Here is a 26,569-nt window from a genome sequence, read left to right on the forward strand (position 1 = left end):
CCATCTAGCCTCTCTTTAAAAAACCTCCAAAGAAGGAGGCTCCACCTCTCTTTGATGCAGTCATAGTCAGGGCTCCATATCCTCACATTTTTTAGCTACAGATTCAAGCATCCATGGCTTGAAAATATTTTTAAAAATATATAAATTCCCAAAAGCAAGCCTTGATCTTGCCATTTTATATAAGGGACACCATTTTACTATGCCAGTACATTTAATAAGGTTTGAGCATCTATGGATTTTGGTATCCATGGTGGATCCTGGAACCAAGACACAGAGGATACTGTAATTATATGGAGGAGGAGGAACAGAAACAACCACAACCACAACCACAACAACAACAGAAAAGGTAGTTGAAGAAGTTGTAACCTACTAAAAACTTTAGCCTTGCTCTGATGGCCACCCATCTGGCAACATTCCTACAGGCTGTGTATGGGGAATACAGAAAGTATTCAAAGCCCTTGTATTTGGCTCTTTTCCTTTAGGGCTATTTCAAAAGAAAAAGCCAGAAATGGGCTTCAAACTGCATTCATTACTAGCCAAGATGAGGTTTAATGGCACTCCTATTTTCAGAAGGGAAATGAAGTTACACTATGGCCAAACATGACTGTTCATGCTGGTTTTCCCTTCTAAAAAGCCTAGTCTTGAGAATTGGTTCCTAGCTGCTATAGTTAAGAACACTATGCTATTGAAATGTCACTCAACTGCTAGAGAACACCCACACAGTATAAAAGAGGTGAATCACAATGAGATCTCAGCTCAGTGGGTCTGACTCTCTTCTGTTACAATACACCAGAAGTAATGCTATGAGATCGCTGAAGTTGTGCTGCTGCTCAAGGGAAGAATCCATCCCTTCCTAATTCAAGAAGTAAAACCAGCCAAGAAATGATTTAAAATTCAGTTCTGCTTGGAGATACATTGTAGAGGGAGAAAAGAATTTTTAGCATGTGCAATGTGTAGGAGTGCAAGCCACAACACTGACTGTTTCACGCTCACAAATGAGACCGAAGGCAATGGAAACAGATATTACTTTTTAACTGCACAGCTTCCAAGTCTGCAGGGGATGGGAATCTTTGCTATATCAGCTCCAACTCCCTTCCCCCCCCCCCCCCCCCCGCCCAAAGGATGCTGTTTTCTACTGCTACTTTGCTACACAATTCCGGGTGCACAATACAATACAGCTTGGTGAACCTCCAAAAGACTAGTCCAATGTTGTTTATGACTTTTCCAGTACAGTATTATGTTGTGCCACTGTCATGATTCAAACTTTAAGATCATTAAAGTGAAGTCACCAGTATAACTGACTGTGTTGTTTATTTTCCTTTGCTGCCAGTTTTTTAATAGGCAACAAGCACTTTGTAATTATTCAGCCACTTGGAAGTTTGCCCTGCTTTCATGTGATGAACTTGACTTAATGGGCTGCCTGACAGTCTGGCTTCCATTTACAAAAAAATCCAGACCTCTTAGAAGAACAGGAAAACTACCTTTAGACATGATAAGTTACTCAACCCCATGGCAACAGAAGGCTAACTACAACCTCTTTTCATGCCTTAACTACATCTAAGAATACTGTATTTCTCAAAGTGGTGATAATTCAGACTAATACATTCACTACCATGTGATAAAGCGTGGGGGGGGGAAGAGAGACTTCTATGCACTGAACAATGGGAATTTAAAAAAGTAATTCAGAAGGGATATCCAGACCTCCCATGCAGAAAAACATGCTTTCGGTTACCAAGGCCCATCCATGGGGAGCAAACTACATAAGTTTTGAGTTAGTGGGATGGGGGTGCCGGATCGTTTACCTGCCAGATATTTGAGTGTTTACTCCAAGGTATCCCATAATGGTTAAACAATTTATCTAATTTTACAAGCCTGAATCTGAAATCCTCAGGGGCAGCAAAGGAAGTAGCTGGAAAAGCACTCTAGAGCAGGGATGGGCAACTGTGGGAAGTTAGGGGGGCTGCAAGAGAATTTGTTGTTAGGAATGATTCCATTTAGTGGCAAGAAAGAAAACTGCATTAATAATTGTTTACAGTTTAGGAATACATAAACTGAGATGTTTATCTATAGTCATTCCATTATTACACATTATTATTCCCACATGTCTTTTTCAAACAGTTTTCTCCTGAAGCAAACATGAACAGAAGGTTCACACAAACAAAACAAAAAAATCCAAATGTGTCTCATCCTTTTAATAGCTGCATACAAGTAACTAATATTGGGGGGGGGGGTCAATCTCATATTTAAACCTTGGGAATGAGATGCCTTTCCTCCCCTATAGTCTCTTCAGTTTATTATCCAGCTCAAACATTCTTTCAGTGTAATTCTCAAATACAAACAATTAGTAGGTTGTTGTTGTTTTTAAAAAATAACAAAACCATATGCCCCTTGTACTCTAGGAGGGCATATTTATGTGTTTGTTTTATCTGGTGCAACCAGAAATATTGCACAAAGTGTAACAATAAGAGGAATGAGCCAAGGAACTGGGACATAACTCTTAACTCCTTGAGGTTTTTAAAATTTTTTAATTGGGACTGCATTTGGTGTGTTTTACCTAAACATGATCTAATGGTTTTCCAAATGCAACAGCACAGAGCCTTCTTGAGAAATGCAATGTTCTCTGTATAAGAAGGGGAATGGTAGCCTCACACAAGACAAAGGCAGCTTGGATCTCAATGGAAGTGTCTTTTTCTGTTGCTAATGGAGTTTAAATTTTATTTTCCTGAACTTTAGGACTCTGTCTCCCACAGCCCATATGGTCTCCGTAACATCTTAACATTAAAAAAAAAAAATTAGACTGTAAACCCCTTTGGGCCCCAATTTTGGGACAAAAATCGGATACAAATTAATATCATCATCATCATCATCATCATCATCATCATCATCATCATCTTTGAACCACAATAACATCTTGACAAGATGGAGCCCTATGACTCTAACATCATAATTTTTCTTTCTTTCCCTTGTATAATTTTTAACACCTTTGGCTGATGAAGATGCCAAGGGAGCTTCGAATGACTGCATCATGTATTTTGTGCATTTTGGTTGTCTCAATGAAAGCTTCACTCTTTGGTGGATTTTGGATGTTATTATAATTTGCTGTATGGACAACACAGCTACCCTGGGATAAATATATTTCTGTACATGATATGTTGAAATTCACACAGCTGTCTTTTTCTGCCTTGAAAATTAAGTCTGGAAAAAGCGCCACCATTTAAAAGCAATAAAATGTATCCCATTGAGACTTTTGTCCCAAACATGCTGTGGCGTACAGTCAAAAAGTGTCAAAACAAAAGAGAAATGTTCTAAGCCCGACCCCTGCTACAGAGGTTTTTTGGAAGTATTTATATCATGGGTGGATAATTGTGGGGCTATTTTTGTGTGTTTTCATGGGATCGGTGGGGGTGGGGGTGTGTGCAAGACTTGTGGATGGCTCCAGGGATCAAAAAAAGTGAGGTATCCCAAGTCCTAATGCATCCTGTGGGCCACAATTTCCCCTGATTTACATGGCAGAATCATTCCCCTTGAAATATGTTTGCAGAATATCCTTTGTTTATATGCTTTAAAGAAGCTGCTAGAAAACAAAAACCTGTAACAGTTTGTTGGCTGCTTGTACCAAGAAAATGAATGGTCATAGATAAGTCACCTTTAGCTTCTGGCTCTCTGCTAATTGTTAACACCACATATAAAACAAAAGCCCCAATTTGTTGCATTTATTTGAGTAAATATCTGGTAAATAAAATCATTGATAAAACATTACAAAATTAAATACATTTTAAAAAGCTTGCCAGTATACATAAAGTTCACAACCATGTATTTTTTTTTCTTTTAAAAAATAAAATTATGTTCAGAGCACCCTTGATATAAAATGCCAGACTAACATCTACCAGCAGATGGTAGCTTGTGAAACATTTTAGTGAAGAATGGCTTCCTGAAGAGACAGGGATACTGCTTTCAACAACAATAACAACAACAAACCTACCAAATCTCCAAGCCTGCCAGGTCTGATGCTAAAGCCAAGAACAAAATGGCCTAAAGCAGTATCATACTAGCACCCAAACAGTACTGTGACAGAACTTTTTTCCACTCTCATCCTGAAGCTGAATGCAACACCCCAAAATTGGTTTCAATCGGTTTTTAAGACCTCCAGGGCAGGTTTTGCGGTACATGAGAAGCTACAGGTGGAAGAAGGATTAATACCTAAATTCCACAATTAAAATTAGTTCGATCAGCAAAATGATCTGGCCAGAGGTTGGAAGTAATGCACTACAAGCAACATAGCAACTTGCAAGAAGTTACTTTTTGTTAATGGAAGTGCAACAGAGGACATGCACAAGGAGCTTTCTTGGTAATGTTCCCTAAATGCTTTCAAAAGTAATTTTAGGGCCATTTTGACAGGAATATTTCAAGTTTTATGCAACTCTTTTATCAATCCAAAAGCTTCTTTCTTTCAGTTAGTTTCAAAGGTGCTACAAGATCCCTCTGTATATTGAATTCAATCCTAAGAGGGTTTTAAAAATAACAACCAGCAAAAGCAATGAAAAAGAAATGTACAAAGTAAAAATTAACTTTTTGAACACTTTAACAAGTAACAGTAATGAATTATTTTAAACACAACAACAAAAAGGACAGGAGCAAATTGCCTTTACAGACCATACTCTAACATCCTTGTTGTAAGAAGAGGGGAGGAAATTGCACTGGGTCAAGGCGATATTCTTCCTTTCACAGTTCTCCTAAATGGCATTAATCCTTCTCTCACTGTTGCATCAGACCCTTCAGGCAATGGGATACAATCCTAACAGAGCATGAGGTGAAGAGGAGATGACCTGGCTAAGCATGATATGAATAAAATAAGTTCAAACCCTACAAAAACAAGCCCTTAAAATCCCCCCAGCTTGTTCATACGTTGTTTTGTGAATGAATATATCCACCCCAGCACTTTAAATGCATTTATAAACAATGGTACCATACACTTTCAACAAACTGCATCTCTCCCCACCCCAACAGTGTTGCTACAGTTTCAATTAAATTGTTATCTAGACCACATTTTCCTTCCATTCACATGAATTAATAGTAACACTCACTCGATAATTTATGTACATAAGCACAATAACATTAACATCCATGAGTCTAGTGTACAACTCAATGATGATGATCCAACTGGTTTTAAAGAAACAGCTTCCCCTAGTAGTCCCACAGAGAATTCATTGGGTAGGTTACTGCCTGGGACAGGTAAAGTCTCCCACCTAGTTTGATCATCCTCAGGTAGTAAAAGCAGCATCCACAATGTTGATATCCATGATAAAAAAAATTGACACTTAAAAAAAAGCTTTAAAAACAGAAGTGGTCAAATTCATTAAAATGTCAGAACTCAACCAAAAAGGTAAGAATAAATTGCTCATAAAGATCAAACTAGAAGTTGTTCTATTCAAAAGTCCCGAAGTCATGGCCACGTCTCTGAAGAGGGTACTATTTTCAATTATATACTCTTCTTTTGAGGAGGGCTCAGTTTTCTCATTCCTCTTATCCGAGTTAGCAGTTCTTTGATAAAATCCTACAAAATCAAAAATAGGAGAAGAGCCTTTTATTAGGAATAACACTGAGAATGCATAGTTCCAGCTTCACTTTTCATACTGTGTTATTACACTAATGTCAGTCATTTTTCCAGCAAAAAAGCAACAAGAAACATCTGGATTAATGTATCTGTCACAACATAACTTTCACATTCCAGTGACCTTAATGAAACACACTTGCCAATAAGTCTGTGAACAACCAGGAACTGACAAAAACACTGCTAGGAAACCTCTCCCCTCCAACCTCATTGTAAGTTTCTTGGTCAAAGAGTTTGGCTATTCCCACCATATCAAAGGGTCCACGTCTTCTTTTTGCTCCTCTCCCCAGTCACTTCAGTGGCCAAAGGAAAGCAACTTCAGTTAGATCCCTGTTCTCATCCTTAAAATAACAGCAAGGATTCAGTTAATATAAATGCTGATTTTCCTTTGTAATCTCTTCCAGAGGAAAAGAGATTCCATTATCTCTGAAGGGAGAGGTCTTACATATAGCTCACCCCTCACAAGATGGTTCCAGAGGTGCTTTTAACATATCACCATGGCTCATTGAGTGAATGTTGCACAAACTGCAAATTATATTCACCTTCCTCCGTTTTGGTAGGGGTGGGAATCTCCCTCTGATTTATTCTCCTCAGTAGTCTCCTCTATGGTATGGCAGTGGTGGGAAATATGTGGCCCTCCTGATGAGGCTGGACTGCAATTCCCATCACACCTAGCCAGCACAGGCAATGGTAGGGAACACTGGGGCTGTAGTTCAGCAACATCTGTAGGGCCACATGATTCACACTCTGCCCTATGGTATGCAGGAATTATACATGTAACATCCATATTATGGAGAGACTTATTTTTTGTAGATCTTTCTCCCTAGAGAACCATTTCCACCTCAAAACAAAAAGCATCCATGAATGCTTAAATCTGGTAGAATGGTATTTTCTCCTTGGAGCTTTCTGGGTAAAATAATCTCATTTCGGTAAAAGATTCTGAAAACTGAGGAGAAATCTTAGATTGAAGAAACCATGTTTGCTTATGGATTTCAGAAAACAGAATCCTAACCATCTGTGGAAGAAATGGGAACCTCAACACTATGAACTGAATTTCTGTCCAATTCAATATATACATGCCATGGCAATGTATTTTGAAACACGTGCATTGCCTACTACCAAAGACAGTTTATGGCCCCATTCTGGGCTTCATCAGAATAAATGAAAGACTGCTGCATACATTTCCTGTTCAAACATTAATGGCACCTTCATCATTAAACACTATCTGCTTTGCTATGAAGTTTCAGAGAGTTTCTATTTCTAGCCTAGTGACAGGAAAAAGAACAGAGTACTTATTAATAGTACAAAGGCACTCGTCATTTACAATACCCAAACAGTCCTGGAGGCATGTAAAGCCAGGACCTCTCTTTCTAGGCAATATATTCATGTGGTTTTCTAAACATCTCACAGATGTCCATAGGGAAGCTCTGACAAGGACAGACATTAGACATTCATGAAAATGGCAGCGCTCACATCTTTACAGAACAGCTGATATCCTACACTGAGCAAGCAGAGCAAACTGATCCCCCCATGTAGTTCCATGTCCTTCAGCAGCTAATCTGCATTGCAGAAATAAAGCAGTTTAACACTACTGTAACTGCCATGGCTCAAGGCTATAGAATGCTTGGATTTCTAGTTTTCTATATCTTTGGTCTTATCTGTCAGAGTCCTCTGGTGCCACAACAAACCAGAATTCCACAGCACTGAGCCATGGCAGTTAAAGTGGTGTCAAAATGCATTATTTCTGTAGTGCAGGTTAGACCCCTGTGAGAGACTGCTGTTGCTTCTGCTTAGTGATGGGGAAAGGAGGAGATAATTAAAATATAGAAGAAGCAGTTAGTCTTGGCTTGAGGGGGAGGAATGAAGATGCAGCCACAGATGGAATGAATGCTCATTTGTCTTCCCTTCAGAGTCAATACTGGCCACATCTTTACTGACACCACCACCCACTCCTCATTGCTAAACAGAAGTCCCTCGCAGAGATTGAAAGCTCCTGGGTGGAGTTTGGACAGAGCTCAAAGCACTAGAGAATAAGTGCCAAACAGCAGAACATTCTTTAGGGCAGAGGTAGGAACCACATAGCACTCCAGATGTTGTTGGACTGCAAGCCTTAGGAGCCCTAGCAAGCATAGGCAATGGTAAAAAAAAAACACTGCTAGTTGCCAACCAGCAACATCTCGAGTGTCAGATGACTGTCACCCCAATTTAGAGAAAGCCTCCAATCAACAGTTTGAAATATAGGCTATTTCTTAAAATGGTTATCACACTGGTCAACTCTTGTTGAGCACAAGAGCCTAGTGCTTGAGTACTGAGCAAGGTTAGGTGGTTTACCCAGGTGGGTTTAAACCAAATGACTTTTTAAAAATTACACTCTTGTGTTTTTTAAAAAATGATTATTCATAAGCAAGCCTAGCTATTATTACTATTTTCCAGCACTATTACTGGCGCAACAACTGTTGAAATTACAGTTTATTGGCATAACCTCCAGTGTCAATTGTTTCTTTTTAATCACTTTATTTTATAGTGCAATAAATGGCATTCAGAAACAAATCCTTCAGTTAACATGAATTCAGCCAAAACAATTTGTTTTAAAATAGCAGTTTTTTAAAAAAAACAATTATTATTTAAGCTACTGGCCATAACATCAGGACTGCATTTTGCTACTGAATTTTCTGATTTAGTCCTGTATTGGTGTAATCCTAGTTTAAACCTGTTTTAAACAACAGCAACAACAAACTCAGTTTATTTGTGTGTGTGTTTTTCCAAGTAGGGCTCACAGAGAGGTTCAAAGCTTATTTCTGCCACTCCTGTTTTTTTCAGTCTTCATCTATCACCACATTCCCTTACAGAATGTGCAGGAAGTATCTTTTGTTCACAAGTGGCTTGCAAAGTATAACTTTCCCCACAATGGTGCCAATTGCCTAGAAAGTATTTTTAAATGTTGGCACCCACCAATAAAACTGAGATAAGGCAGCCCCAACATCAAAACACACTGAGCTATTCATTTCCCTCAGAGCACTATTCAGGCAGGGAGGGTCTTTCTTACTTCTCAAATAGCTGGAAAACTTTTAATCATAAGAGCCTGATGCTATGAAAGCAGCAGACAGAAAAGCTGCAAGTTATGCACGTTTGCTTAGTGCTGTACAAAAGCTGGTGTATCAAGTGCCCATTGTTTTACAACACATGGAACATATCCAAACGTATTGCATTTAGCAGCTGTGCAACCCATCTTAGTAACAAACAAGTTGCCTTATACTGAGTCAGACTCATATAATTCTCTGCTGGCAGCAGCTCTCCAAGGGTCCATACAGGGAGACCTTTTTCATTCCCTACCTGAAGAGACTGGCAAAGGAACCTGGGAAATTCTGCACACAACATGTGTGTGGTGTACCACTTTGTTGTGACTCTTTACCACCTTTTGATTCACAGCAGCATACATCTAATTGTTAAAGCCAACTAGAACAGATCCACTGGAAAATGAGAAATTGATAAACATTTATGTAGATTATAGTGATTCTATTGGTCTATGGTAGTTGGAATCATAGAATCACAGAGTTACAAGAGACCTCAAGGGTCATCCAGTCCAACCCCCTGCCATGGAGGAATACACAATTAAAGCACCCCTGACAGATAGCCATCCGGCCTCTGTTTAAAAACCTCCAGAGGAGACTCCCCCACTCTCTGAGGGAGTGTGTTCCACTATCGAACAGCTCTTACTGTCAGGAAGCTCTTCCTAATGTTAAGGTGGAATCTATTTTCCTGTAGTTTGAACCCACTGTTCTGAGTCCTGTTCTCTGGAACTGCAGAAAACAAATTTGCTGCAAGTTCAGTATGACACATGATAGATTTCAAGATCAGAATTCTCATGCTAGTGTGATCTTAAATGAAGGCCATCATCATAATTCATCATTTAACGTCTACACTCCTTTTGTGTACAACACTATAGACTACATCTGCAGTTCTAAGAAAATGTAACTGGCAATACACAGAATGCAGAGATCAGACATGCTATCAGCAAACAACATATTAAACAAGGTTTCATACACTTTTAGAGGTAGCATTATTTTACACAAAGGCTTAGGCTTTGTAGTTTGTAGTTTAATTATTTATGTTAATTGGGCTGTTCTTAATAAATAAGGCACCAACGTTTCCAGTAATTCAGTATGCAAACAATCTATACACTGCAAGATGAATAAAACAAACAGGAAGCACACACATACAAATCTATACACTTTTTTGAAGTTTGTCCAGTTTTGAAAACAATATGATGAGGCTTCTGGGTATTATTTGGTATTTTAGCATACTCTTTTTCATTCCACCAGTATCTTAAAAGGGAAGCTGCCTACATTTTTAATTCTGAAACCAAACAGCCAAGAATCCCTGTATTCAAAGTGTAACCCTACTTATAGTCAGTATAAATCACATTTAGACCTCAATATCAGTTACACAGTCAGATCCAAAAAAAAAAATTGCCCAGGATCTCTTGCAAATGATAAGCACAGTATCAGACACCACTTAACCTGAACATCAACACTAGCAGACAACTTTTCAAGCCATTTACCCAGTAACCAAAGCTTCCTTGTGTTTTAGGGTAATTAAAAGCCATTTTAGATGTCAGATTAACAGCGTCAACTGCTTTCCCCTTCTGTAATAGCAATGTAAAGTTAAGTTACACCTTATCCCAAAACATTGGTATTTTCCTAGCATAAGGGGAAGCTGCTTTTCTATTAATACACAAATATTCCAACATGATGAAACTTTATTCCCCCTCCCCATAAAAATAAAGCCCTCAAAAATAGGGGAAATGTTCTCTGAATACAAGTTAGATGTAGTTTATATATGCTAGAAGAGAATAACACACACAGTAATGTCAAGCTTCTAAATTCAAAATAATCTAAGATCTGCTTACCTCTGTGGGTTTGTAGCAGTCTACAAGTGCTTCCTAGAAGTAAAATAATAAGAGCATCAGTTGTTCATAAGAACAGGATTCCTTCTTTTCTTCCTTTCTTTTTCATAGCTAAGAACAGGACACTCCGGGGCAGCCAAGACATTTGTGAGCAAATAAAGATCTTTTCTACATTAATATTTCATATCCCAAAAGAAAATGTATCAAGCAGGCTTCTCTCATAAATGAAAACAACAGTAACCAGAATCATTGTATCTACATTGCTGAGATAATTTTAATTGATCAAAAGTCACACATAAGGTATGACAACAGGCAAAGGGAGTCATTCCTTCATTGAGGTTATCTGCCTCGCTGGCCAAAACAGATGAAAACTTGTTATCTGGCAGCGACATACTCTCAACAAGCCATGCAAAGAAGCCTTCAGGCAGGCCAGTTTATACCAAGAATGATAACCGTCACTTCATTAATCCAAACTAAAGTCCTTCTATAATCTCTGCATCACTCTGTGCTGTAACAACCCGAATTTTTAATATTCTACACTGCAGAAATAATGATTTATTGGCTACCTTTTCAAATATTGTTTTAGACTTCTAAGTATACCATGTAATTCAAATAAATTTGCCACTGTACCTTTTAATGCTATCTGCCCTGAGATCCTTTGATATAGGGTAGGGTATACATATTTTAAGTAATAAATAATAAATAAAATGAATAAATTAACCAAATTTCATTAAAAGCAAACTAACTTGTAATTTGAGGGCTCTCTCCTCTTCATTAGCAGCATCAAGAAGGTCATCAATGTCAATTTCTACATCTGGCATCTCTTCTTCCTGTGAAAAGAGAAAGTTGACATGTTAAATTCAATTTTAGCTGGGTTAGAACATTTCTCCTGGTGGCTTCAGGTCCAATCCAGAGTTGTATTGTGTTGCTACGCAGGCTGCATTTGTACAAACCTCCTGAAAAGACATAGGTATACAAGACATAGTATAAAAATACACTATACAAAAACACCAGGACATCTTGTCTGAAAGAAATGAAGGGATGAAACAACATCTGAAAAAAAATCTTCCCACAGGTCTTCAAGTCAGTCCCAAGAAAATTATAGAATTATAACTACCTAATAATAGTAAATATTGACTGCTAAATGATCTTAGGATGTTGTACAATGAATTAGACATGAATATGCCTTCCCTAGGCCTAATTCTGTCATTTTGCAGTTGAGAAACAATGCATTATGGACAGGAACTCAAACTGATAGGAAGATCAGTTTGAGAAATACTGTATTTCTCTGATTTTTCTGCTTTTTTGGTTGAGGCACTAGCACAACATGACCTCTGAATTTTGTTTTATGGTCAACCTGGCTATCCCTGCATTTGTGTATTTTTCAAGTCTGTAGCTTATTGATGTTATTACCTTATAGTTGATATAGAATGCTCCCATCCACCATTTTGAACAAGAGAGAGATGTTAGCCAAACAAATTAATTTTGGTGCAGTTCATTAGATACTTGTAGGCTCACTCAATGAGTTTTCATAGCCAGGGAATTGAACCCTGATCTCCAGAGTCCTATTCATCACTGAAGTCGCTACAACATGCTGGCTCCCAATGAGAACAGAAATGGTTTGGGATGCGGCTAAAGCTGTTATGAGAGGCTTTTTTATTCAGAAACATAAACAAATACAAAGGGAAAAAAAGAGACAGTAAACCGTATAACAGATGTAATAAAGCAAAAAGAAAATGAATTGATAGATTCAAAGGAAAAAGAGAAAATTATTCAGGAAATAAAAATAATACAATATTATATTTCTGTTCAGAACAGAGGTAAATATTTGTTGCATAAACTACAAAGGAGCAGCTAAGAAAGCCAAATAGAAACTCATGCAATAGACTATGTTTCAATAAACTATACAATTGAGTGGCTTTTTCTAGCCTTCCTCATGCTGTTGGACAGCAACTCCCATCATCCCATGCAATAGCTATGTTGGCTTGGCTTGATGAAGCTGAGGTCCAATGACACCTGAAGGCCCAGAAATTTCACAAGTATGCAAGCTGGAAATTGAGAGATCACCACTTCTCTCTCTGTGCACATGCTTCAGCCAGCCATGCGTTCCCCTTGTTCCAGCCCAGTGTGAACCAATCCCTACATTGTTGTGATCTCTTCCTACCGGCACCCAGTGCTTAAGAGGAACTACACAGAGATCATTTAACTGTCTTACGACTCTTAGGCAAATAAAGTTATTTGCCCACAACTCACTGTTGGGTGCAAACTAACTCCTGCCACAAAGCAAACACTGTTTATTTCACTCAGCCTTAGGGCCAAACATCATATAAACCACACATTCATTAATGTGCTATAAAACAAAAGGCCCCGATGTTTGCTTTTTTATATAAATAAGAAATGTGAGGTACGTTTGTGTGCTGCCTCCTCAGAGGCCATTAATAACTACAAGTGATTCACCTACTCTTTAACACCCCTGCCCCTCCTCAATGCTTAGAAAAAGACTCTGTGCTCTTGCAACATGAAAGTGTGATGTTTGCCTGGAGGCCAGTTTAGTTTGCTTAATATTTGATGAGAAGATGCCACTAATTGTAGTTCACATTGTACCATTCTCTCAATGTCATTTTCAAAGAGGCAGCCATGCTAAACTGTTGCTGGCAGTTCAAACATATCATCAGAGAGGTGTATTAGTGAAAAATACTTATCTCATCACCCAGTACCAAATATGTTAATCGAATTGTTATTGTGAAAAATTCATTTAAATTCACTCTCACCTCACTGCCTGTATTCCACCCCAACCATACGGACACATGGGTGTGAGCTTGTGCACACACTACTGAAGACTGTACTTTATGCACTGGAGTAAACTTCAGGGGGGGGGGTCCCCAAAAGTTCATGCTTCAATAGATTTGTTAGTCTTAAGTGTGCCAAACTACCCTGTTACTTCTCTCCATTTTGGCATCAGTTTAACTGCCATGGCTCAATGCTATGGAATTCTGTGAATTGTAGTTTTTGAGAAATTTAGCCTTCTCTGTCAGAGAGCTCCAGTGCCACAATAATTTCCTGTATTGCTATGTATTTTATATGTATTGTCCTATTATTTCTTATATTGTACACCATAGGCAGGTTTACTCTTATATATTTATTGTTTTATGTACAGCACTGTGCAAATCTACAGTGCTATATAAATAATAATAATAATAATAATAATAATAATAATAATAATAATAATAATAATAATAATCTACAGATCCCAGGATTCCACAGCATTGAGCCATGGCAGTTAAACTGGTGTGAAAATGGATTATTTCTGCATTACCATTTCCCAGAGATGCCTTGCTCTTGTTTGTCTTTTTTGCAATCAAGTCATTGACTCTAGTTCCTTTAGTGAGGAACACTGCTCTTTTGAACTACTACTACTATTAAGTACCCTCAGTTTCCCAGATGGGGGCATTCTGAACCCAAAAGTCTCGAAAAGAGCTTTTTAAAAATGTTTACTGCTTGAGTCCTCTGGATGAAGTACCCAGTAACCCATTGTAAACATAGCCCTGTTCAATTTATAGTGCCACAAAGTTTGAGGAAAATGTTTGGGGAAGTTCATGGAAGTGCTTCAAAAATAGTTGTGTTTTTTTTTTTTAAAAAAATGCAGTGTAAAATATATCTTTGATGACTAGTTAAAGGGGATTCTTAATCCTTGGGAACTTCTGAACCATTAATTTCAGTTGTGTAATTGAACAGCTATACTGAATGAAACAGAAAGACCATCACTATCTACAGTGCCCAGCAGTGATCTTGGCTACAGAAGGCTCCATAAATGTTTGCAAGCATCTAATCATGTCTGTTCTACATTACAGATTTTTCCACTGAGCAAACCTTACTTCCTCCACAAGAGTACTCACAGAATGTCAAAACACCTAGGCCAAGACAGAGTTTATAGCAAGTGGTTTGAGTGTTGAACTATAACTCTGGAGACCAGGGTTCGATTCCTAATTTTGCCATGAAATCCACTGGATGACTTTGGGCAAGTCACATGCTCTCAGCCTCAGAGAAAGGCAATGGTAAACTTCTTCTGAACAAATCTACACAAGAAAAACACATGATATGGTCATCATAAGTCAGAACTGACCTGAAGGCACACAACAACAACACAGCATCAAAAGTAGCATGTCTCAACACCAACTGCTGCTATTACACTCATGCCCAGCCTGTGAACTGCCCAAGTGCATCTAGTTGAACACTGCAGAAATTGATAAGAAACCTCTTCTTATTTTCTTTTTCATTCTCAAGTTACTTCTTCAACTAGGGAATGATGGCACCCATGGCAGAAGCCATCATTCCACACACAAGACCACCAATGCCAGAAACCACAGACAAAGAACATCTCTTTTGATCTTGAAAGCTCTGCTTAGAAAAGCTATTGCCAATGGAGGTTGAGAATTGGAAGTCCACTCTATAAAATGGGCACTGTGAAACCTAGGGATGGGTGGGTAAATGTTTGGGGTTAGGATCCCCCCACACTTACCCTGAAAAAAAATGTTGAATCACCCCCCCCCCCCCCCCGGAACTGTTGGCAATTTGGCTCTCTCTGGATGGTTTTAGCCCCAAGAGAGCCCTTTTCTTCTGTTTCACTTCCCAATGGAAACAGGCATCTCCTGAGGCTAAAATGGGCATTGTGGGGAATGTTGGGGCCTAGAGGAATAAAAACAACAACTATGTGTTTCCTATGCAATTTCAGATGCAATTTGGAACTTGAAAGATGAGTTATGCACCTCTGCATTACAATCTAGTCCTAACAATTCCAGGTCTATATTGTACTTTGTATATTGTACATCATCATGTCTTTGGATTACTAGCTGATCCTGGATTTGCATTTTCATAACTTGTAGACTTGATAAACATTTTCCAATAAGCATCAGCTTAAAAATTTAGCTTCAGTTTGGAACCCTTCCAAATTGCTTTGGAACTTAATCAAACGATAGAAAAGACCTACTACTTGAGAGTTTAGTTGTTCCAGCACCATACTAAATCACAAGAAAGGTGTGTCATAATTTTTTTCCCATTGTGACAAATTCACACTTACAGTAAATCCACTGTGATCAATTTAAGAAGCATCTCCACATGTCTTCCTAGTCCTGCAGGTCTTGTATTGAGGGCACACAGGGCTTCAAATGTCTTCCACTCAGTCCTACACATAGCAGCAGTTCCACCAGTGGAATATGCCCCCCACACACACACACAATGATTACCTGGTTGATAATAGATAACCATTTCTTTTTTTGTCTGGATATCTGGAGACACCCCATAACCAGTGCTACAGAGCATCAGGTAATCATTATGTCACACTAATACTGCTATACAATGCACTTATAAAAGGAGAAAACAGTGATCACATGGCACTATTAATTCTTCATTTATTATTTTATGAATTACTTTAATTATTTAAAATTATTGATTTTTTATTCTCCTAACCTGTGCAATGTGTCCCATTTCCTGTTTGATATAAGGAAATCAGAAACAACCTCTTGGTAGCTTGTTCAGAAAACTCACAGTTTAAAACTATTCCACAGAATGACAGCTTCTGTCTCTAGTGTTATGCTGACAAGTCTTCCAAAGTTACATGCATCTTTTTTTAGAGTGTGTTGATAACCAGACACAAATATAGACATTGGCCTGTTACAGACTGCCAAAATAAAGCTGCTTTGGGTCTCTTTGGAGATATGCTGTTTAAATGATGCATGCATCCGAAGAATCCGGAAGCTGCACCAAAGCTGCACTCCAGTGCTTAGGAATGGAGTGTGGCTTTGGCGCAACCTCTGGACTCTTAGGACCCATGCATCATTTAAATAGCATTCCTCCAAAGAGACCCGAAGCAGCTTTATTTTGGCAGTCTGTAACAGGCCATTGGTTTAGCAAGGAAAGGTCTTTTCTGTTTCCCACTGTTCTTTGATTATTCATCTGATAGAAGTAAACACCTTCTCCCTCTGTAGCCATTTAGCTATCTTCATAAAGCTTTGGGGCAAGACATCATGTTAGATTCTTTGAAGAAATTTAATGATGCTTTTCATGGTAAAACATAACACATGGTGGTCAGTCTATGCCTGTTTTTATTTAATGAAGGAGGGGGTCATACATAGCAATGATGATCCTGATAGTGGCCGCCTATAAAACAACACTTTTAATGTACATCTTAAAAAAAGAGTTTTCATGTTAGCAATACAACAGTTCGAGATTCCAGTATTAACAAAACAGTTACCTAGTAAGTTGCTATCAACATTCTCTAGTTTGAAGGAAGTGCTTCCTTATCAATTTGCCTATGCTTATGTGAGAGTACCCATATTGAATTGGATCCAAAGGATCAAAATTATTTTGAAATCTTCCCATCCAACTCCTATGGACCAGAACATGAATTTTGCACATACTTTTATTTTTAAAAAATTGCTTTTAGCACAGTTAGCCCACCCCAACAATACTGTATAAACAAAAGATGGATGACTTCCTTGGAAGTGTACAATACATACTTCACTTTAGAGAAGAGACACCATACTTGGTCACTGCAACAGTTGGAGACATAGAGAAACGGATCTGGGTGTCATCAGTGTACTGATAACACCGCACTCCATGTCTCCGGATGATCTCTCCCAGTGGCTTCATGTAAATATTAAACAGCATGGGAGACAGAATGGCGCCTTGAGGGATGCCAAATGTCAGCTCTCTTTTACGAGAGCAGCTGTCTCCCAGCATCACCATCTGGAGCCACTGGAGTGCAGTGCCCCTAATACCTAACTCCCTCAGGCATCCCAGAAGGATACCATGGTCAATGGTATCGAATGCCGCTGAGAGGTCCAAGAGCACCAACAGGTTCACACTTCCCTCACTGAGGCCCAGATGGAGATAATCGACTAAGGCAACCATGGCAGTCTGAACTCCATATCTCTCCCTAAAGCTGGTTTGAAATGGGTCTAGATAAACAGCTTCGTCCAAGACAGCCTGGAGTTGGAATGGAACTGGTAAGAGTTAAAGTACAGTACTTACACTGACCTGTGTATTAGTCAACTTAGGTTTTTTGGGCCAAATTTTTGACTAAAATTTCTAGATATGAGTATATACATACTCACCTGCTTTCTAAGAAAAGGAAATGCAGGGACAGCTACTTTTTCTGGCCCAAAGATGGCTTTCCCCTGACCTCATCCAGCTACAAACTACTGCTCAAGCAGTTTGTAGCTGCTTGAGCAGAGCTTTTAGCTTACCAAGCGGCTGCCTACACTTTCCCTGTTTTGACAGCCAATCTCCTAAGGGATCAGCACAGTTGAAAAACTAATTACTTCTACTCTACTGCAGCAAAATGACTGCAATTATGAATAGAGTTTTAAATTATCTGGCTTTCACATGAGGTGGGCCTCCATAAAAGACTTTGTAGCAATGGCAAAAAAAAAAAAAAAAAGGCTCCTGTAAGCAAGAACATGTTCTTATCAAACTTAATTGTCAGAGGAATGAAACAATGTCTTTAATTTATTATTATACATATATGTATAACAATACATTAATAGATATTGTTTCAATCCTATTACAGTAAAGTTTGACAAAAAAAATGCTCTTGCTTCCAGGAGCTAATTTTTTTGCCACCGCATTTATCTAGAGAGCCAATGTGGTGTTGTGGTTCAAGCACTGGACTACAACTCTGGAGATCCTGGTTCAAATCACTGTTTGAACATAAAACCCCGCTGGAAGACCTTGAGTAAGTCACACTTCTCAGCCTCAGAGAAGGCCAATGGTAAACCCCCTCTAAAGAAACTTGACAAGAAAACCCTATGATAGGTGCACCTTAGACTCTTAGGCCTGTTACACACAGCCAAAATAAAGCTGCTTCGAGTCACAGTGGAGGTTGGGGTTTCAATGATGCATGCGTCCTAAGAGTCCAGAAGCCACACCAAAGCCACTCTCCAGTCCTTAGGGCTGGAGTGTGGCTTTGGTGCGACTTCTGGACTCTTAGGACGCATGCATCAATGAAACACCATACCTCCACTGTGACTCGAAGCAGCTTTATTTTGGCTGTCTGTAACAGGCCTTAGTCACCATAAGTCAGAAATGACTTGGAGGCACACAACAACTACGATATTTATTTAGAGAGCCAGCATGGTGTAGTGTTTTGTGAGACAGACTACACCTCTGGACACGAGCGTTTTAATTCCTGCTCAGCCATGGAAACCCACTGGATGGTCTTGGGCAAGTCACAGTCTCCCAGCCTCAGGGGAAGGCAGGGGAAAACTCCCTCAGAACAAATTCTGCCAAGAAAACCCCATGATACAGTCACCTTAGGGTCACCATATATCAGAAACAACTTGAAGGCACACAACAACTACTACATTTATTGATTTGATTTGTATCCCACTTTCTTCTCAGATATGACTGAAAGCACCTTTCAATACAAGTTAAAACAAAACAGATAAAATGGTATGGAGCACAATTATATAAAATGCATAAAATCTAACATTAAAATTTCAACTGAGCTAAGGTGCCTTTAAACGAATTACTGGGATAAAGCATACGCATACACTTCAACAAAATTGTGCCAAGTGGGCATCCCATCTGCCCAAACAGACCAACTGCCGACTGCCATTTTAATGACTAGTTAAAAGCTCCCCACTCCCAACCCTGGCTGGTATTGCCTGGATACAAAGGCAACTGGATGTAAAGGCAATGCTGAGCTATTGTTCATAGTCCTCGAAGGAGTTGTGTTTTTATCCACAGGTACAGAAAGTCCAGCCAACTTCATCAAACACAAGAAATTAAAGGTCCTTAAAGGTTTATTTTCCCCCCACATAATACAATCAACTGAGTCTTGCATAAATGAAAGGCAACATAATATAACAAGGCCAGGCTTCTGCTGCAATAAAGTCTAACACTGAACCTCCAGAAAGCCGGAGTTCATGCCCATATATCCATGTAGATTATGGATGGGGCTCACATACATATACTCATGCTGATTAGGGATGGGGATTCTTTGAGCTTTCAGATGCCTATATTAGCCTAGAAGAGGGAAACTGAACAAACATGGGAAACTTCAAGTGTCTTTCCTATGTGATGTCTTTGAAGAAAATTGAGGAAGTTTGAGAATTCATTTTCTTTCTTCTGAGTGAACCGAACAGGAGATGTTTCTTTTTGCTACAAAGAATATAACCCTTATAAGCAAAATAAAGCTGCCTCACCTCCAACCACACACACACAGACACAGACACAAACACATACACAGCAACTACCATCTGACACCATTACATTTTTGTCTCCTCCCCTTCTATTGTACGGCAGAGAAGAAAATGCCAAGCACGACACTCCAACATTCTCCCAGTGCAGTTCTGACTATAAACCAGGAATGGACAACTGCACAGGTGGTGAGGGCCACTTCCTTCCCGGACTGCCCCACAGTCCATACCAATGCATTCAGATGTACTAGAAGTGACATGGTGTTACTTCCAGCTGTCATTTAAGACCAATATTAAGATGAAGAAAGAGTAGAAGGCTTTTACGGTCAACAGCCATAGATTTCTTTTTGTGAGTTTTTTTTTGGGTTGTATCCATGTTCTGGAAGAGTTTATTCCTCTTTCAGGTTAAATCAAACCAGAACACCAGTTTTACATATACAGTGGGCCCTTGTTATCCTCTGGGGTTTAGTTCCAGAAGCCCCCGTGGATAACAAAATCCATAAATGCTCATGTCCCATTAAATACAATGGCATAGTAAAATGGTGTCCCTTATATAAAATGGAAAATCAAAGCTTCTATTTGGAATTTATACTTTTTTGGAATATTTTCAAGCTGTGGATGCTTGAATCCATGGATAAAAAATCTGTGGATAAGGAGAGCCGACTGTATATATTTTAAAAAGCAAACAAGAAAATACAGTGTATTTTTGCACCTCTTATTCTCAAGGTGCAACTATTAAAAGAGACTAAGAAAAATATACTCTGTAACAGTGGTGTGGTGCATCTGCTCTGGTTTTCAGTCTGAAATTTAAAAGAGTTACCCAAGGAGCTGAAATTACTGGTGGGTTCAGTACTCTGGCTAGATCCTTCCCTTCAAGATAAAACCTGAATCAGATTCACTGCCCCAGTGACATGGAAGTCTCCAGCTGCCACTTGGAGTCCCTCCTTTACAGCATCTCCAGTTTCAAAAGACATAACTATCCGCTCACTCAGCACTGGAGCCACTCCCAGCTCACTACTTCTCAGACCTTTGGATGAAACATCTCAACAGTTTCTTGCACATTTATCTGTTCTCTGAAGCTCTCCTACTGGCAGTGAAATCAGTAGTGTTTCTGACACCCAATATGTGGGATCAGAGCCAGTGCTGTTAGTACTATCTGAACAAAGGTAGAGAGATTGACTTTCACTCCATTACATTCTGCATTTCGTCTGAAATCAAGGCCAAAGGTATTTACGCCGATTTCAAAAGACCCGCGCTAGGGGCCATTTAACACGGAACGGGTGTGCAAGCCCCGGATTCGCTTGTGTGAGATTCGGGGTGAGTAGGAACTTCACGTGATTGAATCGGTTTCAGAACCGATTTTTTTTGTAATGTGAATGGGCCCTAGGTTTCCCAAGCACTGGGAATCTGTCTCCTCATTACATTTAACTTCCTCCTTACTAAACACACACACATATACACACATGACACCACACAAACCTACACCTATGCACATTACTCAGTGTCCTGCATTACACTACAGATATGACACCTTGTAAGCCTATACATTTCCACACAGAGATAAAGTATATGGCATTCATTGAGACTTCCTTCCAGACCTAAGCATGTGCAGGATTGCAATATAAAAGCAACAACCTTAAAAGCTTGACTAGGGGTGTACACTATAGAAATAATGCAGATGAATACCACCTTAACTGCTATAACTCCATCCTACAGAATTATGGGATTTATAGTTTTGTGAGGCACCGGCACTTTGGCAGAGAAGGCTAAAGACATTGTAAAACTATAAACTATAAATTCAACAGAAATCTGACCTACAGCACTTAAAGTGGTATCAAACAGCATTATTTTTCTAATGTAGATGCAATGATGTGCCATTATTTGCCTGCCATAAGCTGAGCAATCTATGTTTGCAGCATTCCAACTTCTGCATAGCTTAACTGTCTATTAGTAAAATCCCATATTGTATACAGAGATTTCTCTTTGTACAATAAGGATTGCATTTCCTTCTTATTGCATTCACCTTCATACACCCCCATATTTTCTGTAGCAGACTGTTTTCCCATGAACCCATGGAGGGAAAGTTGGAGCACACAGAGGAGTAGGTAGTTCGGTCCTGATAGCTCAACTAAGGAAGTCAGTTTGGTGTAGTGATTTGAGTGTTGTTCTTGGTTGGAATCCCTGTTCATCCATGGAAACCTACTGGGTGGCCTTGGGCAGGTTAGACTCTCTCAGCCTTGGAGGATGGCAACGGCAAAACTTCTCTGAAGCAGTCTTGCCAAGAAAACCCTCTAATAGTGTCATCATAACTTGGGAGTCAACATGAAGGCACGTAACAAAATTCAACCATGACAATTCAACCATGACATTAAAATTAGAGATACAGCTCTGTTTTTCCTATATTATGATTATACTTTAATTCTTCAGTGGAAAAGCATCTCTGGAACTTCTGGGGCAAGACTCTGTGGCTGGATGTTACAAGTTTTAACATCTCTGGATCTCTGGAAGAAAGAAGGTGTTTCTGTAGGGGTGAGGTGCATTATTTTCACACTGTTGTCACCTCCATACAGAAAATAGTCAAATTAAGAGACAGCTGGTGGTGCCATTAGTACCCTAGGAAGTCAGCAGGATACAGTAGCAGTGCGAAGACTAGTCAAAGAGGCTGTAATTGGCTCTGGTACCACCCAGTGAGAAGAGGAATGTTGCAAGAAAACAGACTAGAAGTGAGCAAAGGATGTCACTGCTGACTCCAGTAAGGTTTTTTTGGTTCACCAGTATCCTGCAGTGCCCTTTCTAGCACCATCTGAGTACTTGTATTGGAAGAGATGGAGAGAGAACATTTATTTAAAAATAAATTCTGAGAAATAATTTTTCTAACCAATTAAACTAAAGCCTTTCTAGTGTACCAGAGGAGGTTGTTTTGCTACATACTGTTCTATCATGTTTTGGCTCAGTTCAACTTTACCATGTGGTGAACGAGACAGAACAGATGGCCAATAAGCTCTATTAAACTGCTAAGGCCACCTACCTTAAAAAAAAAAAAATCCCAATCTGAAATCTGAACTCAGAAATGTTCTGCCAGACACATGCTGCCATCCCATAACTACTTGTTATAGAATCAATAATATAAAAACTGCACTGGCATCTCTTTTCTAAAGATTCAAATGTTTAAATGTTCAACAAGCAACAGTGCCTTCTCTTGCAATTTTACCAAACTTTTCAGCCAAGAAATTAAAAATTCGGACAGAAAGCCAAGGAACTTTCAAATGCTCATTTTCCAGAGGACTGATCAAGAATTTGCACATTCATTTTGTAGCACAAGTTCCACTATGAGAGCAAGAAATAAAATGCAAATTTGATCAGTGTTCTGAATTTGACAGTTACAACTTGAACTAAAATATCTCAATTGATTATGCTGCCTGGGAAATGTCACTGAGGAGGTAATACAGGCATAACAGTATTTACTTTTTATATTAAAGAACGAATGTTAATGCTAATATGTTAATTTGGGCTGTAGCAAATTCATCACATTATAATCATCACTTCCAAATTATAAATCTTTAAGGAGACATAGTAGACATTGAGCCCATTTTCTAATATTAAGGAATTTCTTAAATAAAAAGTAACAATAATCCTACAGAAATATGTTTGTTGCAACATAGTGACAAATGCCAATATATTACGGATATTTTAAAATTTTGACAATAACCTTCCAAGCTCCAAAAACAAGACATGGCTTTTATACTGTTGCTCATTCTTCACTGCCTTAAATCAGGAGGTATTCCAAGGTCAGCACTACCAAGTTAGGACTCTCTAGATGCAAAAAAAATTCTGGAGATGCACAATACATTTACCATATTTGGTTTATTTGGTTCATGCATGCAGAGAGCACAGAACAAAAGACATTGCCATATACAGACTAGTGTTCTTGCTGATCACTCTTCCAGTACCAGACTTAGTGGTCCTATGCCCTTCTGATTAACAGTAAAACAGAACACCCACAAAGTACAGTAGTGATTTTTTTTTTGGCTTAGATATGCAGGAACATATTAATTTGTTGACTGAAAGAGAAATAGAGACAACTTCTGCACACCAGCAGGAAGCCAGAAGACTACTAAATATGTTCAGTGGCCTCAAGAAGACACAAAACATTAAGAATGCCACTTTTAGGCCAAGATGAGGCTGGAAAATGAAATGAGTCTGCCAAGACCACTCTCAGGGATCTAATAGCTCAAGAGAAAGTGATGCCATGAAAAGTGCTGTTTCCAAGACCAAGTAGGAAGAGGAAAAGGCACTTTTTCTCTCTCCTCCTTCTCTGTCATAGTATGCCATCCATTCTCCCTTTTCCTTTATTGTCACCATTATGCTCTTCAGGTGTTCCAAACAATCACATTCTAACAAGATAAATCAAGACAGATTGTGCAGGTATTCCAACTTTCCTACTTGAATAATTTTTTTTGGGGGGGGGGGGAGGAATGAAGCAGTAAAGGGAACATTAAAAAGAGCTACAAAGGAAAGATGATCCTGAACCCCCTAATATTCTGTGAATAGAGTAGAATAATTGTAAAACAAAATTTTCTTCTAGAAGCACCCTTAATCTACAACAAAACTCATTCTTCTCCCTCTGCCTGATAGTCTCAAAGTGACACCAGTCTTTCATTTCTATCAGAATCACTGCACTTAATAGCTAAAACACAGAGAAGAGTTTGCTTACTTACTGTAACAATCCAACTTCTATCAAGTTGGGACAGATCAGATTATGCAATATGACAACTACTCTGTGTAAAGGAAGGTTAAGTCTATGCGATGAACCTACAAGACCTTTGAACACACCACATCAAATTATATGAATGAATATAAAATGGGGTGAGTGTGTAAGGGACAGGGCAGGATCTAAAGTGCACAGCAATGTAGATAAGTCCACAAACTTGAGAAAAGTCAAAGTTAATCTGAATAGCAACTAGACAAACATAAGGTTTTACTTTATGTTTGTCAGTCTTTAAGAGGCTGGGTGACACTTTGGTCTTTTTCTGACATAACTAATTACTTTTAGGCAATGCCTGTATTAGTAGGCAATTGCAGGAAGGAAGATACCAACCTGGGAACAGTTAGAAATGAGATCCAGAACAGTGAGAGACCAGCAGCAGAAACCTCAGTCCAGCATCAGCTACTGGGAAGTATGGTCTGAACATAATCAAGAGCAAGGCAAAACCTGTAGACAAATGATCAATCCATAAGTGGCAGAGAAGTGGAGCAAGCTAGTGTACAACAAGTGCTGGAAGGTGAGTGAGGGCACAGAGAGTCAATTTTGTGGGGCAATTCATATGGGATGCAGACAAAACCTGGCCTGTGGATAAAACAACCAAGCTCAAAGCAAACAAGCAGAAAGAGCAGCACCCAGAATCTCATACCTAACTGCAATGCTGGCTGGGCAATTCTGGTAATTGTACTCCCCCAAAGTTACTGTTTCCAATCTTCCAAGATTTTATATGACCTGGAAGAACATAGAGTCAGGATGCTTCCAGACAAAGCTTTCACTGGGCTGCCGCATTGCCTCAAACATGGGACTCTAGGTGACACTATCTCCTGCACACAACATCACCATAAGAATGAGAGACTGAAGGAGTAGGGTTTAGAAAGTATTATATGTCGTTGGAGTGTAGTCTCAATAAATTTATTTTGATGCAAGATTAAGCTTTCTTGCAGGTTTGCATATTAAGAGAACTCAAAAATGTTTGAGGTTAAAGAACTCTATAGATAGGGTTAAACAAACAGTCTTGGGATTGATGCAGCATGGAGGTGTAAGAGTTGTGTCGTGTATCTAGTAAGTTGTTCGATAGCAACAAGTTATGTGCTGCGAAGTCACAATTTCTAGTATGTTTTAACAATTGGTTTCAAATTTGCACAAGGAAACTACTTCTGAGGAAAAGCCATACATACATACATACATACATACATACATAGTTTCTTGTTAGGAATAAAGATTGCCCATGATTCTAATCTGACTCATTAGAATCCTGTGTTTCTATTTGAGACAAGTGTAACATTTAAGGCTTTGTAAAAAGAAATCTTTGAATGGAAACTGTAACTAATACAGTTTAATCTCTACTTTAAAATTTCCTCCTTTAATGCTTTAGTCTTCAGATAACTAGTCTGTCTTTATTTCCAATAGAAATGTAAATAATACAAGGATACGTTACATCGTAACACTTTCCACAGCAAATGTCTTCAATGCTGGGCAAAAGAACTGTAGTTATAATGCCATTATGAGGTTATTAAATATACAGCTATTCAAAGATGGTGATACTTACAGCAGAAGCCAATTGCTTTTCATCCTGCTGTCAAGACAAAAGAGCCATACGTGTTTAACATAAATTAAATCTTGTCTGCATTAAATCAGAACTCAAGGCTCATGAAATCTTAAACCAAGCATCATGAATGTCTTAAGAATAGGCCAGACTCTGTTAATTGGCCAGAATTAAGAATCGCTTCCTTTCTATTTTTACTGACAGACACAAAAAAGCTTCTGAAAATGTTTCCCTGAGAGATAAGTAGAAATGAACACTTGGTGCTTTCTAGATGTTTTCATCTGTAATCCTATCAGTGCCAGCTAGCACAGCCAGTTGTGATAGAAGACAGGAGCCATAGCCCAACAACACTTAGAAGGCATGAGGTTGGGAAAGTGTTGTAGACTTCATTACTTTCATCATTCTCTTCAAAAATAAGATGTTGTGCACAAATCGAAAGCTAGGGTTACCATTTTCCAAATGGCAAAATCCATTTGGATTTTCCAAAATCCAGGCTGCCTAGTCTGCACATCATGTGAATGACTTGTTAAGCATGAAATCCAAGCAT

General features: G+C 38.8%; 1 protein-coding gene across 1 annotated transcript in view; it reads right to left on the minus strand.

Annotated features, from left to right (window-relative positions):
* Positions 1-2,918: 2,918 nt before the first annotated feature.
* The window catches only part of PPP1R14C (protein phosphatase 1 regulatory inhibitor subunit 14C), a 64,499-nt gene continuing 40,848 nt past the window's right edge, over positions 2,919-26,569 (minus strand). The window contains exons 2-4 of the mRNA XM_042442433.1: positions 11,264-11,347; positions 10,521-10,553; positions 2,919-5,554 (exon numbers count right to left, since the gene is read on the minus strand). Coding sequence (XP_042298367.1) covers positions 5,480-5,554; positions 10,521-10,553; positions 11,264-11,347 — 192 coding nt within the window. The 3' untranslated portion in view covers positions 2,919-5,479. The remainder of the gene's footprint in view (positions 5,555-10,520; positions 10,554-11,263; positions 11,348-26,569) is intronic.

This window comes from Sceloporus undulatus, chromosome 1 (genome assembly GCF_019175285.1).
Source record: "Sceloporus undulatus isolate JIND9_A2432 ecotype Alabama chromosome 1, SceUnd_v1.1, whole genome shotgun sequence".
Taxonomy (NCBI): Eukaryota; Metazoa; Chordata; class Lepidosauria; order Squamata; family Phrynosomatidae; genus Sceloporus; species Sceloporus undulatus.